Source organism: Catharus ustulatus, chromosome 3 (genome assembly GCF_009819885.2).
Source record: "Catharus ustulatus isolate bCatUst1 chromosome 3, bCatUst1.pri.v2, whole genome shotgun sequence".
Lineage (NCBI taxonomy): Eukaryota > Metazoa > Chordata > Aves > Passeriformes > Turdidae > Catharus > Catharus ustulatus.
This window is the reverse complement of record NC_046223.1, coordinates 5,227,040-5,243,867: the sequence shown is the minus strand read 5'-3', so window position 1 is coordinate 5,243,867 and position 16,828 is coordinate 5,227,040. Positions and strand designations below refer to the sequence as shown.

The 16,828-nt window shown below is 39.9% G+C and overlaps 1 protein-coding gene across 1 annotated transcript in view; it reads left to right on the top strand.

The window, feature by feature from the left end:
- Positions 1-16,828, top strand: part of LOC116994716 (ADP-ribose glycohydrolase MACROD2-like) — a 266,839-nt gene that overhangs the window by 198,902 nt on the left and 51,109 nt on the right. Inside the window, exons 6-7 of the mRNA XM_033056620.1 lie at positions 8,968-9,030; positions 12,372-12,437. Coding sequence (XP_032912511.1) covers positions 8,968-9,030; positions 12,372-12,437 — 129 coding nt within the window. The remainder of the gene's footprint in view (positions 1-8,967; positions 9,031-12,371; positions 12,438-16,828) is intronic.

The window sequence follows — 16,828 nt, the reverse complement described above, 5'->3', positions numbered from 1 at the left end:
AGCACCACAAGTACCTGCTTTTTCTCTTCCTCCAGCAGAAAAATAATCAATCCATACAGCAAAAGCAACTTCCTTGCCCTCCTTCAAGGGATGTGAAGACAGAACTAGAGCTCTGGAAGTGTCTAACACCAGCTTCTCTGATCCTTGAATGAATGACAGATTCCTCCTGATAGATTGATAGGCCATTGTCTCCTAGGATCACCTGTGGAAGGAGCAGGTCTGTTGGAGTTATTTGTCCAGGTTGAGCTTCGTCTGCTTTCCATTCACTTGGTGGGAAAAAGAACAGGTTGATGAATAATCCAAACCACAAAGTTCAAAATGAACACAAATCACTTTTAACAGAGCTCATAGTGTTGGTTCCTTTGCTTAATGGGGTCATCACAATTTGGCCTCTTGGCTTTCAGAGGTAACATCACTTGTCTGAATGTTGTGTCAGAAATCCAGGCTCACCAGCTGGCACCTGCCTGGCTTGGTGGATGCTCTGTCCATGAGATATGTCAGTCTGGTGATTGAAGAACAGCAGAAATGAGGAAAATAAAACTGCATTTATGGTAATTTCACGAATACAAGCCGCACCAATTTGACTAAGATTTTGCTCCTAAACCGGAAATGCGGCTAATAATCAGGAGCGGCTAATATGTGAATAATTTTCTGACATTTACAACCTCAGAAGTGCCAGCCAGAGTGCTGAGCCGAGCTGCTGCAAAGTCGGCATTTTGCGATTGTTACAAATCGTTACTCTGCAGCGCCGCGGGTGGAGCCTGGCTGCCTGCAGGCAGCACGGGGGGCGGGGAGAGAGGCGGGAGAGCTTTTCCTTCCCTCCTCTGCTGCAGCCTGGGGAAGAGACGGGGGGGCCCCGCGCCGCCATTGCCGTGGCCCGGGGAGGAGGGGGGGGACCCGGGCAGCCCCTGCCGCGGCTCTGGGAGGCGGTGGGGGGCTCCGTCCCTGCCTGCCACCACAGGGCAGTGCCGGGCCGTGGTGACCGAGCTCAGTGGCAGCGGCGCCTGGCCCCCAGTGGCCCCGCCGAGCGGCAGCGCCGGGCTGGGCTACCTGGCCCCGTCAGCAGCCCCTAGCGGGCTGAGCCTGCACAGCCTTAGCTGAGCCAGTAAACCCCGCCCTGCCGCCGTTCTGTTACTATTTGGCAACTTTGTTGCACGTGGGTCCTCGCTGCCAACGACAGAGCGGCTTATATTCAGGTGCGGCTTATTTATGGACAAAGAACGAAATATTTGCCAACACCCAGAGATGCGGCTTATACTCAGTGCGGCTTGTATTCGTGAATTTACTGTAATCTCAATAACTCAGTGGTCCAGCAGCTCATGGCCATTCAGTAGGATTCTCACCAAGAGAGAGACACTCTGGATTTTCATCCCTTCTGACAAAAGAGATTTCGTGAAATTGTGAAAAGTGCATAGTTTTGGGACCAGAAAATAAACCTCTGTTTATGGCTTAATCCTCTAATTGTGAGATTAACTTAAGGCTCCCCCTTCCTGCTTCTCCTTTACTTGCCATGAATTTTGCCACTGCGCTGCTCACTCTCTAGCTTAGTGGAGAGGGATCTAGTTATGCACCCACCATTGTCCAGGGCACTTGGCTTGTGCTACATCCCTCCAAGTGGGCTCAATCTTCTCTGGAGCTAGTGGGATGCACACAGTAGCTGCTCTTTCTTGGCATTACACAGGGATGTTCTAAGCATCTCTTCTACAGGTCTACCACTGCGCAGGCCTGATTGTCTCTCTCTTTAAGGTAAGAATTAATATTATGTTCTGCAGTTCATAGCAAGGGGTTCTTTTATCCCTTGATAAATTGTAGCTAGATTCATACTTTGCATCCCATGGGGCAGTCATATTCTTCAGTAAATTTCTGCTTCAATCATAATCTACTAAATATGAGCATCAAGACACATAATTATACTTCAAAAAACAGTCCTTTATTCAGCCTTAAAAGTGTTGCTTTTTATTAAGATAGCTTAGAATTGACTGTCTTCTTTTTGTGACCAAACCTAATCCATTAATAAAATGTTAAATTAAGATAAAGTACTACAGAAGAAATTCCCTGGGAAGGATGTGTATCAAACATGTCTGTTGGTTGTTTCACCTTAATGCAGATGGGTTATATTTAAAAAGTGGCAATTAACCTCCATCCACTGTGATTGATAGCTTCTCTTTTCACCTCTGTTTTGACGTCCGCCATCTGTCCTGGATGATTACAGCTTTCAGAATATTAGGTGATCACCTTGCACTTAGCCAGGGGTAAAATGGGATGTTATCTGTATTTTCAGTTGTATTTTCTCTCTGAGCAAACATTTCTTAGAAGATTCTTTTCATCAGTGAAGTGGCTTCTGCTGTTCCATTAAATTGCCATGCAGTGGCTGTGCAAAACTCAGAAAACACAGTTCATTTTGGCCTCCACAGGTGATGTGCAGTCCTGTTGTGTTAGCCATTTATCCATTTGAGTTTCTTTCAGCAACCAAATGTATGTCTGTGTAACAACACCAGAAAGACACTTGCAATTCCTGTTTTCATGCTGAATGCTGCAGAGTAGATTGTCTTCCTTCTGAGATAAGCTAAGGTGCAAAAGACTAAGTTACTGGGGTGACTAATGCAGTGTTGTCAGAGGAGAATTTTAATTTCAATGACACACCCCAAGGCACCTGCAGGGGGCTCATCTGTCAAGGAATTCATTGCTCATTTCTAAGCATGATGTGAATAACAATAAACCATCACAATTGTCAGGTCCAGTGCAGAAGATGGGACTGGTCCCTTCATTGCAAAATGCTCATGCTAAGTAGTCCATGGTTTAGTTTGCATTCTGTGAGGGTTTTTTATGAGTATAGTGTTCTCTGTGGCTTCTATGTCTGTTTCTTCTATTTGTGAAAAATCAAAATAGGTCTCAAGTTTTATTTTGACTGTGGCTTAGAAAAGAAGCCATGTGGCTATCCCTTGTAGTATGTAGTTACTCAGACTTCAGGCACACTGTAAAAATATGAACACAGAGTAAACTTATATGCTAATGATAAGATTTGTGGCTTTAGTTTGCACTTGCCCTCATGGCATCATTTTGTTTCTCTTGGATAGGACTAATTGTAGGTGCCAGGAGTCTGTTCTTTATACTGCTGTGAACTCTGCATCAACTCACAGGAGCAATTTCTGTCCCCTTTTATACACTACAAGAACAGTGGTAATACTGTGCAGCACCTGTATTGCACAGTCTGAGTCAATGGAGAGTTATACCCAGTGAAAAGCCAAGTGAGCAGAGTGTGTGTATTTTTTTTGCATCAAAATGCCAATTTTATCGTTGTCCTCTGCACAGACTGCCTGTGACATCTAGGGTGTAATATCCATATTGTGGTTTTGTTGGTCAGCTCGAGCTTCCAGGAGATGTCTCCCTTCATTTGTTTTGAACCATCACAAGAATAGATAGCTATGCTCAACATCTTTGGCAGTGAATGTTCCATGTCCCTTGCCCAGCACCTGTATTTCACAATCCGAGTCAATGGAGAGTTAGACCCGGTGAAAAGCCAGGTTGAGCACAATGTTCCCAGCTGTGAGTTGAGAAAACCAGCTTGCTCCTGTCTTCCCAAGACTTAATTTGATGCTGTAGCTGTTGTCCCCTGGTTCTTCCTTAACCAGGGGGGTTATAATAAAGTTGAGTTAGTTGTCTTCTGACCTCCAGAAGAGTGAAGCAAGAGGAACATGCATGGTGACTTCACCAGGCTTTAGTCAAGACTCTTGTATTTCTCAGGATATTAAATACGTGAAATACAATAGTTTCATTTTTAACCTCTGAGATAAGCCTTTCAAGCTACAGTTTTCTCAGTTTTTTTCCCACACTCCTGGACAAAATGCTGCATGGAAATGAAACTCTGTAATTTATTGAACTGACAGCTTCACTGCGCTGGATGCATTCACAGTAGTATGTTCAGGGCTGCATCTGCAGTGTGGTAATTTGTTGAAGCAGCACAGAGAGAAGAGTCTCATAACTCCATTAAACAATTACTGCAGATAACTTGTTACTAACCCTTCTTCAAATTTACCCCAAAGGGGTTATATACAAATAATGATTAAAACTGACCTAAATCATAATTTAATTAAAAGAAATTAAAATTAAAACTGAAAATGTTCAGCAACCTCAGGCCACCACATTAATGATTCACTTTAATGTGTTTGTAGTTCTGCAATAATGGCCTTTGTGTGTATGTGCTTCTTGGTTTATGTCTGACATTATTGTACCACTGGAGTAGTTTGAAAATGGTTGCAGGCTGTATGATCTCTAGTGCCTATATGGAGGTACATGTGCTTTCTTCCTAGGTTTTAGGGGTTTCAGTGAAGCCAGCATATCTACTTGTGTGCAGAATGCAGATCAAAGCCTATATTTTTCACTTTCTCATTAATTAGCTTCTCTGCTATACAATAAAGACCTTCATGTCATTAGTACAATTACCACGGCAGTATTTCTGTGCAGTAAAAAAGAGAGTTCAAAACTGACATCTCTTGTCTGACAGATCTTGGTTGTACTTGTATTTGTTACATAAGAAAGAAGAACAGGTCAGACCAGTGGAGAGATGCCAAAGTCACTGGCTATGAAGTGAAAAAGCAGAGGATGCTCCTGGACTGCATGGCAGAGCCATTCAGAGATGTAACAGGATCAAACCTGGTGTCCCAGGATGTGGCACCTGCACAAATTAAGATGAAAGCCTCAGGTGTTGGCCCTTTGTCACTTTTATTTCTACCCCAGGAAGGACAAGGAGATTTGAAGAAACCTTATTCTGAATGTTGGCATCCTATGGACTATATAAATAAAGCTTTCTCAGTAGCAAAAAAATTTTATTATTAATAGCCTCTGTCCTCATGAGTTGGACTTGATGATCCTTGTGGATCCTTTCCAGATCAGGATATTCTGTGATTCTGTGTTGGAGGGGTAGAAATAGACTAGTTTGTACTGGTTATGCAATTCTGTATATTATATTATCTGCAATTCTCTTTTCTTCTGAAAAATGTCTTTTTGCACCAGCTTTTGGTGTTCTGACTTTAGCCTCATCTCTAAGTATGTCGCCAGCTGCTTGTGGAGAAAGGTGCTGCTGAAGAGGAGTAGGTGTGCGAGCAGACCTAGCACTTCCTCAGCTCCAAAATGAGAAGAGCCAAGAGGCCAGCAGGCTGTCAATATTTTTGACTTGCCATGTTTGTCACAAGAACAGTGGAAGATGTAAGAAACCACATGTTTCCAGGCTCTTGCAGAGAAAATGTGAAGAATAGTAAAACCTGCTTCAGGTTTGTTCCCTGATCTTTCATCCGGATCTTGTCCCATCCTTCTCCTGTCTGATGGCTGGCTTATTAGTTGTCATATTATCTGCTTCATTTGGGGCTGCCACTGCAGCTGGCATCTCCCTGTGCATGCTAAATGCCTCTCCATAACAGAAAGTGGGCAGGCACTCCTGAAGAATCCTCTTTTCTGGTGGAGTTAGAAGTGCCACTTACTCTGCCAGCTTGCTGAGCATTGCTGATTGAGCCTTGTTTAGCCTCTTTTCTACCAAATATGTAATATGGGGAAGGGGAATAGATTTTCTTTATGACCTCGAAGAAAATACCAAGGGAAGACAGCAAGAACCTATCAGGCAGTAGTCAACTTGGCAAGAGAAAGCAGAATATATGGACAGAAGAAGGTATTTTAGTGTCCAATGTTCTTATTTTGTTTGTACAGTACTACTGTAATCCTCAAACTTCTATTTTTTAGAACTGACTGTCTATGCCAGGGGGAAAGAAACAGATGTTTCTATTTGTCTTGTGATGTGGCTCAAAATCATTTACATTTTCTGGCCTAAATTGACACGACATGTCATTTGCCACTTCTTGTATCTCCTTTGGAGTGAGTGACAGATTGCTGTTCAATTACCAGTGTAATAGAAAAGCAAATATTGTGAGGACAGCTTTCACCTAAAGGAAACGCAATCACTGATTGCTGCAGTAGTGGGAAGAGAAGGATGGCAGATACTGTAGAAGCCATCCAGTGGAAAAGACATTTTTATTATAAATAATGTCACAGGGAAGGCTCAAGGAAAATGTACTGGCTCTGGCTTTTCTGCCTGGAGAAAAGGACAGCCAGGGGTGAATAAAAATATGAAGGAAAAATTGTCTCACTACTCTTGTAAAGTGTATTTCCAACTCTTTGCCTTGAGGACATACTCCTTAAAACCTTTCTATTTGCTCTGCACCCAGTTCCAGTGGAGAGCAATAACTGCAGAAAGATTCTTCATCAAAGACACTCAGTGAGAGACTCATTAGAAAGATTTTTTAAAAGTGGAAAAACCTGTTTGTCAGAGACTTTGGGATTAGTCACTTCACCACTCTATAGTTTGCTTTCTTGTCAGTGTATTTGTCCTCTGCTTCTTCCCTTTCTCACAAGATAAAGAGATACTCCAGGCCAAGCAGAACTTAACCATTCCTTCTGCAAGTCCTTTGCTTGAGCATCACTGGTCCAGTCTTAATTTTTAGCATTTCCTTTTCTCTATTTCTGCCAAAGTCACTTGCCAGGCACAACACTTACTGTCAGTACACTGACCAAGATGGATTTTCATGTCATGATCCAGTCAGTCTATTGGATTGGGTCAGAGTGCAAGAGGTGATGTTTCTGCTTAAAGTGTTTTAAGCAGAAACATTTTTCTTTCTAAAGGAACAAAATGAAGTGAAAACATGTTGAGAATCCTGTAATTTATGTTCTATCACACCAGTTCTAAATAGTGAATGTCCAGTGAAATAAATGTGGTTTACCTGATAATCTGCTGAATCAAATGATTATTTAAACTTTCTCTTGTAGTTTAAGTTTTCTCTGAGTGACTTAAGCAAGAGACATAGCTCCTCGGCCATAAATATGAATGAATCATAGAAATACCTGGTTTTAGTCAAGTGAGTTGTGATTATAGTCATAATAATGGATGTAGAAACAAGTATCATCTAGAAATGGAATTTTAAATTGTGAACACAGCAAGGTAATAGCTGGATTTAATTTCATTTATATATCAGTAGTTACATTAATGCCTAATCTGCTTTTTCTGGTTGTAAAGTTCTTTCTGCATAGAGTGAAACATGTTGCACTTGACCATAATTGAACCCTTGAAGCTTTGGCACTGCTCGTTTTACAGTGATGCAATGATCTCTGTTGGTCTGACCTATCGGTAAAGATTTTTCCAGTGTCGCCCCACTGCTTTGTTACAGGATTGTCTTTATTTATTAATTGTTTGCTGCATAGCTTGATGGTGCTAAACCTGTGTTTTAAGAGAAAAGAGGTGTGGGAGAGAGAACTTTAGCTAACTTTCTGGTTTGCATCTGATCCTCCTATTGTGTGTGGACAGGCAGAATGGTGACTTTGAAAACAATACCTTTTGATTTCAAATCAGGGAAAGAAAAACCCCACAGGTTTGGTCACTCCTTTTTGGTCATCCACATACTGCAATTTTTTACAGGTTAGAGCTCATTAATTTGCTAAGAAATCACTATGGCAAGTCATCCATTAAAGGTTAGAATTCATACAAAGGGTTAACAGGAGGGCAGGAAGTCCAAGTCCCCCACTGACGGCCATCAGCTGCACCCTGCCCACCTCTTTTCTCTCAGGTGAGGGTTGTCAAGTTCCTGCTCCATCTCCTCTCCTCCTGAGAGCAGCTCTGTACAGAGCCAGCCTTGGAAATAATTCTCCACTAGTCCCATCTGCTGGATGCCAGGAAGAATTGCCTGCTGGAAAGAGGGAAAGCATCATACCTCAGCCTTTAAATATCAGCTGGGTGCAGTGTGCCACCAGATGTACATCTGCCTGTGGAAAATATGTGCTCTGTTTTCCTTCCATCCACTTAATCACATTTGGACCACTGCTATTCCCATCTCCAGGTTCCATGTGTTAGGCAAAAGCAAGGTGGCCAACACAAGGAAATTTGTCTGTGTTGCTTTAGAGAAGCTGTAATCAAAAATCCAGCAGCCAGCAAAGATCACAGCAAAAATATACTATTATATAAAATATATAAGGCCTGGGTATGAATTTCCGTTCTCACGATGTATATGCTCAGCAGTCAACTTTCCAAATACCTCATTAAGGCTGGTACTCAGCTGTTCTTGTGGTGCTGCAAAGCAGGGAGCATGGCCATGGCATCCAATCCTGCATGCAGCTCTACAGCCTCTGAAGCTAAAAGAGCCTTTTCCATCCCTGAAAATAAAGAATTCCTGATCTATTTCTAATCAAGGAAAACAAAGTTTAAGAGACCCATAGATATTTTTCAGGGTGTTACCCATTCCTCAGTGGTTATTTGCTGTTGGGGGCCTGCCTTCCAAAAGGGAGCTGGAGGGTAGAAAGTGGTTAATGAATGTGAAGTAGTGGAGAAAATTGGGAATGAATGTGAATGCGTAAAAGGGTAAAAATTCATTCAGTCCTAGCAATCTTACTTTGGTTTGATGTATTCTCTTCATTACAGCCATTTGTGATGCATTTTTATATTTTACAGTAAGTGTCATTGTGGCTTTTGCTTTAAAATTCAAATCAGTTGATTCTTACCTTCCATAGGCATTGAAGTAAGTTCTGCAGGTCAGAAACACCATCACTTCAAGGATCCTGTTGAAATATTACAGGAGGAAAATAATCCTAGGGAAAAAACCTTTTTATAAAATAGAAGTTCAAGCAACAATTTCATTTATTGCAGACTGTGTTTAGAGAAACATCCCTTTATTTAGTATTTTTATTTCCAGTGAGTCTATTGAGATAAAATCTATAATCCTCATCTTGAGATATAAAAACATGACTGGTTTAAATGGAACTGGTCCTGTTGGCAGTTTTTTTCAGCTTACCTTTACATCTTTCCTTTTTTATCACAGCACTTTGCTGTAAATAAGCATTTTGTGCTAAATTGGTTACAATTAATATTGCACTGCTCCAATTACCAATAAAAAAGATGTATCATAAATAATTTTTATGTGTTTTTCTCAATAGGTGGTGATGGCACAGTGGATAAGCCAAACACCGAAGAAAGTAAGACCCAGGGCCAAGAAGCAGGTTTGTGCCCAACTCCTTAAAGGCCTTTCTTAGGTTTTATCCACTTTGGTGAACAATAATCTTGGTCAGTGCTTTTGAAGGGGTATGTTTGTACATTTTCACCAGATTAGCTCAGGTCTTGAGCAGTTCTCCAATTAGAGACCAAATCTTCGTTCATTATGAATGAATGTGCTGCAGTGCAGGAATGCAGATCCCTCTCCAGCTTACCAGCTCTATGTTCTCCCTTTAAGGTGCCTAATCATGTAATCCGCTCACAAGAAATAAATATTTTTTTCCCCTCTGCATAGAATAGGAGTGAGGGAATGAAGTTTGGGGAAGTAGGAAGCAAGCAGCAGGCTCCTTCTGATGAAAACTCAACCCCTGAATATTTTTAAAGGGTATTTTCAAGTTTTAAAAAATTGTCTACACAAGTCACAGTGGTTATGAAGGTTTAAATCTGTAGAGAAAAATATTGCATATGCTGTGAGTGAATGTCAGCGTTCACAAGTGGTGGCTTTTGCAGGTGACATGCTTATAAATTATAGTGAGTTCAATATCTTGGAATACAGTGTCACTCCATGCTCATAAGAGATTTTTTTTCTCTTTATGGTTGTACTTTTTATGTTGCATGACTCTGTTCCTTGCAAGAGACAGCTGGAATGAATTGGCTACCAAAAGACCTGAAATGGCAATCAAAATGTCTGTCTATTCCCTTACTTCTTAAGTATTTCTTTAACTGTAGTATTACATGTAGCACTGCTTTTCTGATTTGGTTAGGATTTTTTTCCTATTGTAATGCAGAATGTTCCCTAAAGATATTTAAACCATAAAGAGTAAAAGGGTTTTCCTTGGAATTTCTTGAGTTGAAGGTGGCCAGTCAGCAAACACAGCAGATAAATTTAGAAGGTCTGGATTCCTGGTTTGCTTCTTGTATTGTGGAAATGAGAAGTCCGTTGAATCAGGGTCTTCTTTTCATCTTGTGCACTGGCCACTGTGTAGGTAGAAGGGCAGCTTTTCTCCCTGCCTTCCACTGGTTGTTGTTCTGCAACTGAGTGTTAACACCTGATGTTGCCTGTACATGCTTGAAGTCCTTCTGTGATTCATGTCCTTTTTGTCACCTCTTTTGTATGTCCCAATGCGGGGCAAGCAGTGGGAGGTGAAGCCAGAAAAAACAGTGTTACAGAATAAAAAAGATTCCCACCGACCTCAGAAACTTTATCCTCCCCAAGATAAGTGTATGGAGATGTTTTGTCCGTGCTGGAGGGCAACCAGGTATCCTTCCCTGTTTTTTTCACTTTCATGCTAATTGTATTTTAAACAGGTAAGGGCACCAGGGGGAAGAATCAGTTATTCTGTGTGAATTGAGATTCTGTTTTGAATCTCTGACTAGACTGGGGGATATCTTTTTCCAAGCAATTTTGAGCTTTTAACTTTACCAAGTACTACTTGACTACTAGCTCACCTACGAGCTAATACTGCCTGGAGCTCCTGGCTCCACTTGCAGAGGTTCCTGTTAAACCTGATTATAGCATCTGCAGATGCCCAATACAGCCTACTGTGCTTGTCAGTGATAGTCACTCTGATGGGGTAAGTATTTCAGTTTGATTGAATAAAATACTCATTTTCTTTTCCCCAAGAGAATTAAGGAATATTTACCTGTTGAAACTACTACTTTGCTGCTGTAGGTGTTCTAAATGCACTATGCTTTTCCCAAAACTGCTTGTTTTGACTTGTTGCAGTATGAGCTGTCAGAGCTGGTTTATCAGAGCCATGATATACATTATTTTGCTATCTTGTATTGGTACTCGTGTTTCATTATTCTCGTGAAGAGTGTCAAAGAAAAGATCCAGACACTTGAGGTCCCAGATCCAAAAAATGTCATGCTTCAGGGATATGGTTTAGATACATGCCTAAAGATAATGTCATGCCCACTCATAGCCCAATAGTCACCTCTTTGGCCACAGGCAGATGGTGTTTGCAGGAAAAAATTATTTGGCTTAACAATTTTCATTCCTAGTTTACATAGTGACAGGAACAGAGAGGGCCACAATTGCCCCAAGTTAGTTACATCTACTTAGTGAGTCTCTGCTGCTTTCTGCTCTATGCATTGCAGAGACAAAGCATCACCAGGAACTTTGAGGTTGCTGCTTTTGCACCCTTTCTTGGCAGTAGAAAATGGCCTGATTTCCCAAGGTACACAGTTGTATGCTTACAAGATTTCTAAATACTACATACAAGTGACCACTGTTAGGAGCAATCCCATCAAATGTTCTTATTTGTACTATCTAAACCAAAAGGCATAAACTTCCTCTGAATGTGACAAATCATATACATTGATGTTGTGAAAGAAAATATAGGACAAAAAATTCATGCTCTATTCTTACCTGGTCCATTACATAAAGATTTGTATATTCTATTTGTATTTTTGTATAGTGAAAAGTATCATTATATTAGAGAGAAAACTATATATTATAAAGAAAACTATAACAGTGGGAAAAAAAATAATAGTCTGAGAAGACTGAAAATTTTCAACTGTGTGGGGCTTTTTTAAAGTCTGGCTTCCAGTCTGTCGTCAATGAGCTTCACAGTTAACACATGGAAAACCAATATGGCAGCTGGTTCTGAGCTCTTGCTTCGATCTAGTGAAAAGTACTTGATGGCTGTATAAGGAAAAAAACTTCTCAGAATCATCAAAAACAAATCTTTTGAAAGAAATTAAAGTCTAGACATTAAAACAAAAGCTTAAAAAAAATAGAACTCTAAAAATTAGCAAGAAAAATCAACAGTGAAAATGAAAACATATTAAGTTTTCAGTTTTAGTAACTACTTCAGGTACTAGTTGTGTCTATTAACTACAGTAGTTTTACCTGTGTGCTCTACTATCAAAAAACTCAAAGCTGTAGAGTTTAAGGATTTTTTAATTTCTGGCCTTATTCATGAAAGCTTCTATTTTCAGGAGAGCATTTGCATCTAGTAATTTGGATTCCAGTGAGATTCATGGACATTATTCAAGTTAAGAATGACTTAATTGTTTTTTCTCAAAATATATAGATGAAATGAAAAAAGAAATCTCAGAGCAAGTAGAACACCAGCCTATTCATGAAAGCAATAGGTGTTCCTCTCTCTGTATTATGAGAAATTGAAATACAGATTTGATCTGGATGTATTGGAATGTTAGTTTACATCTTGCTTAGGGAAGATGATCAGACCAGTAATAGCCAGTGAATGGATGGAAGCCCAGTAATTGAAATTCAGGTCCAGTATCTATTGTCAGTAAGGCATAACACTTTTTTTTCAGTAAAGTGGTTCATCAGTTTTCTATTTAATGAATAGCTTCTCTTTCATTTCCTTTGTTCTTATAGGTGAAACAAAACCTTCAGCTGTAGCCAGCCTATCATCAGAAGACATTGAGCTGAGTGAGAATAAAGGTACAGATTGGAAATTGTGTTTTGAAATATCTGGTCCCAAGAGGACATTTCATGAAACTGTTTTTTTCCTTTGTCTGGAAATAGCCAAAATCACAGTTAAACAATACAGAGATAGGTAAAGGCTTGGATTTTCATTTACAAAAGTCTTTGTAATGAAGTAGTTGGCACCAACTGTTGTGGTGGTAAGAAATATGTTGCAAATTCTTAAGTCCTCTTGTTACGGAGTTAATACTAAAATATGATACGTGACATAACCAAAATAAGCCCAAAGCTTGGCCTCACTGTGGTGATTCACGGGCTTCTAGTTAAGCATGCACATCCATCTCAGCAATATCAGCTCCCTGTTCAGTGCTCTCCTGATGCAGGGAAAGAAAAACACAATAGCTATAAACACATCAGGAGGAGACAGGAGGAGATGAAGTCATAATAGAGAGGCAGAAAGTAATGTTTGTCTTGTGCAGACTGTGCTGGGCACTCAGATCATTTAGTTTGTAATAAATATTTAAAAGTGTTACAGGGCCAAATGACAGGGAGTTTAGGAAACAAGAGAGATTATCTAATTTAAATGTTTCAAGCTGAGATTTTTCCTGTGATGTTGTTGGTTTACCAGCAGATATGAACCAGTGCACAGCTGTATTGTTTCTGATATTCCTGTGATAATCATGCTATTAGTTGCTTCTCCTGATCTACATTTTTTAGCATTTTTGTGGGGATACATCAGGAAAAAGTCCAGGTGATATACAAAATATTTGCTACTGGTAATCCAAAACAGGAGTTATGCTATCTATAATAAATACAATCCATCAGTATGGCCTTCAAGAAAGACCAATAGAAAATGTTCATGCATTTTACTGAGATAACATAATTATTAACATCCATTAAGATATTTATTTTAAAGGACTTAATGTTTAATTCAGCATCACTGCTTGACTCTCTTCTCATTTTTCTAGATAAGTGTGACAGGGTGTGAGATCCTGCCTTTTTGTTCCAAAGCCACATCCTGGACAGCCCACATACTTACCTGATTATGAGTTCAAAGCCTTGTGCAGGCTGATTTAAGAGCTCTTTTAGCAGATTGATTGATACTGCAAAGGAAAAAAAGAACCACAAACCTTTGCTAGAGCACTGGCTTTTGCTTTTGATACATCACAAATTGAACTCATGGCAAGGGTAGTGGAAGGCAGAAATAGTGATGGATTCAATCCCAGTGTGGCTGGTGATTGCCTGTTCATTAATTTCTCTTGTTTTGATGACATTTGGCCTGTTTATGTATTCTGTATCTGAAAGACTCCCCATGTTATGTGTTTTGCAACGTGGGGGTCACATTGAGGCTTTGGGTTTGGATTTCCCTTTTCTGTCTGAAGCCAGTTGATGATCCCAAGAAACTGGTATTGTTCTGAGTGCTTGCTCCTTACTAAGATGACTGTCTTCTGATATGTTTCCCAGTGTGTAAGCCCTCCAGGTTTTTGTGCCATTGCATTAGAAGTCTCTTCTCAGGAAAGAAATAATCTTTGTGTGAGAAGTCTCACTTTTAATATAATATATTAAGAGTGTATATAGTGTTTCCCCCTCTTCTCTTGAGAGGCTGATGGAAAAGATAGTACCCTGAGAGATCCAAAGTGCACTATCTCTGATGTCCTACCTCTCCTCATAAGAAAGATGGTAGGGAAAAAGGAGTGAGACAAACTCTCCTCCACAGATTTTGTTTGTGAAACTGTACAAGTTTATAAAAAAAAAGAAAGAAAAGACCATGTTTTCGTATTTGCTTGATAGTCTTTTTAAAGGAAACAGGAATTCTGAACAGCAAGGCCACTATGGACTAGACCATGGTTTTAATCCTTATTTCCATTGGTAGATTTTCAGCTTTACAGGTTTTTACTGTGAGGGTGATGAGGCACTCACAGAGGTTGTGCAGAGAAGCTGTGGTTGCCCCATCCCTGGAAGTGCTCTAGGCCAGGTTGGATGGGGCTCTTGAGCAGCCTAGTCTAGTGGAAAGTGTCCCTGCTGGGGGTTAGAATGAAATGATCTTCAAGATCCCTTCCAGCCCAAGCTACTGTGTGATTCTTCAGTGTTTCTATAATTTCAGATTTTGAGGGTTTTTTTAATAAATGCTACTGTTATTTAAAAAGTGCTGCTTCTTGAGAAATGGCACTTTTGCAAAATCCTGCCATTTCCGAAAACACCTGATGCTCCTGAAATAAATTCCAACTTTCAAATTTATTTGCCCATGGAGTTAACATGGCTAAAACCTCCAGGTTCTGGAACATACTAATTTCTCTAGTTTATCTTCAACTAAATGAACACGACATAAAGCATTTAGAGAAATGATGTTTTCCCAATGCTTCCATTTAATTATTGTAAAAGATTTATGGCAAGTAAGTCTAGCTGCACATTCCCAAAATGCATAGTTTAAACCACTGTTTCCTGCTATGAAAATTTAGGTCTTTCAAATGCCAGCTCACTTGTGAGGGCACCAAAACAAGTATTTTGAGTCCAATTAGAGTTGACTAGCAGTTTTTCTGCTTTCTTTTTCTCATATATCTGGGATTAGAATATAGCAAACACATTGACATAGTTATTGCTCTAAAATGTGGTGATATTCAAAACAGAGCACATGCATCTCTGCTACTATGAAGATCTAGTGTTTTTGTTGTGAGTCCTCTTCATCATTTTTCCAAAGGAAAAGTGGGAGGATGAGAGGGATTTTCATGATTAGAGTGTGGGACAGTGCAGGAATTACATTTTGAGGGGCTTTGATTAAGATGAAAACCTCCTGTGAGACTGCAAATTTCACATTAATTTAAAAGTATATGTCTTCTGTTACCATAGGAGGGATACTGTCCAGGAATAAAAGTCCACACAAACCCAGTTTGCACAGGGACTCTGAGCAAACTGAATTTTTTGAGTGTTCATCTGTCTACAGAAAAGAAAGGAAAAGGGGGGAGTGGGGGTGGGAAACAGTTTTGTTTCAAGAATATCAGGATTTTCAATGCAGCAATGTAGAGGTATCCTCATATTCCAGTCTGTGCCAAGTTTCTCTTTCCATTGTCTGCAAAGAACTGTTGCAATTTTACCCTTAAAAACTTGCATGCTTAACTATGATCTCTTGGGGGAGAGCTGGCATCTCCAGGCAGCTTTGCAAGTGCTTCATTACTGTGCGTATAGAAGTAGATGCTTTCTACATAGCTAATTTCAAGTGAGAAATGTTCCTTTCTATGAGGTGTAAGGGCAGAACAAAGTGATTGAAGTCATTAATGTCTATGCAGCAGATAAAGCGTGTTATCAGGCAGGCTGCACTCAGTCTGGTATGTCTGTCTGTACAAGACTGTGCTGGGGCTACAAACTTATTTTAAATTGACCGTGTAGTATGTAGAGATTGGATTGAACCTGTGCTTATTTTTTATTAAAGAGAGTATATGTACATGCACGTGTGTGTGTGTGTGTGTGTGACAGAGAGTGTTCCGCATCTTCATCTCAGTTGCCTCTTCTACCAATTACTATTTAGCCCAATTTAATGATTAGACTTTTTGGCAGGAAAATGTAAAAAGGAACTAGATTTAGTACAGGTGAATCATTACTCCCTACTATGCAAAGTTTCTGTGCACAATACGTTGATTATAATTCATTAGCACTTAATAAGAACTGAATTCTCATTTGAAGGTCAACTAAATTAAATCATATACTAATTGATTTTTAAAATAAAGTAGTGTGATTAATTATTTCCAGGTGTTCACCAAAGTCTGGGCTTCTGTGGGAGTGCCATTGAAAGCAAGTCACTCTTTTTCTGCATTCTCTAAATTGTAGTGAGATTCAGCTGGCTGGAGGGCATGTGTTTTCAGAAGCAGAATTACTATATGACTTGGATAGGGGTTAAGCCCTAAAAATTCTCTTTTGGTAGCCCAGAAGCTGGTAAGTATCCTGCCTGTAAAATGCATTGGGTATAAATTCCTCTTTGGCCAGCTGTAGCTCTCAGCATGGAAAAATATTGATGTCCTAAAGATATAAACAATTGAGAAGGAATAAAGTGAGAGTATCTCAAATGCAGGGGAGCTGTGCAAATTGACATAAATTAGTCATTGGTAAGCATGTGAAAAAGATTGACTGAAAGGCCAATATGTTCAGAAAGAGGTGTTTAAAATCAGCTCTTAGGTATATATTAAGACATCTAAATGACTGACCTGATTTTGAGAACTGCCAAGCACTCAGCAGCTACCAATGAAATGTTTTTACTTCCCCTTGGGCTATGGTTAGACCTAAGATTTCAGCCTGGAAAATTTCAATTATAGGTAACTGAAAAAGAACATTTTAAATGGAAGAGTTTTCAACCCCCTCAGCCAAACCTGTGGCTTTGCATGCCTACTCAAGCGATAACGTTTTTCTGTCCTTAGTTA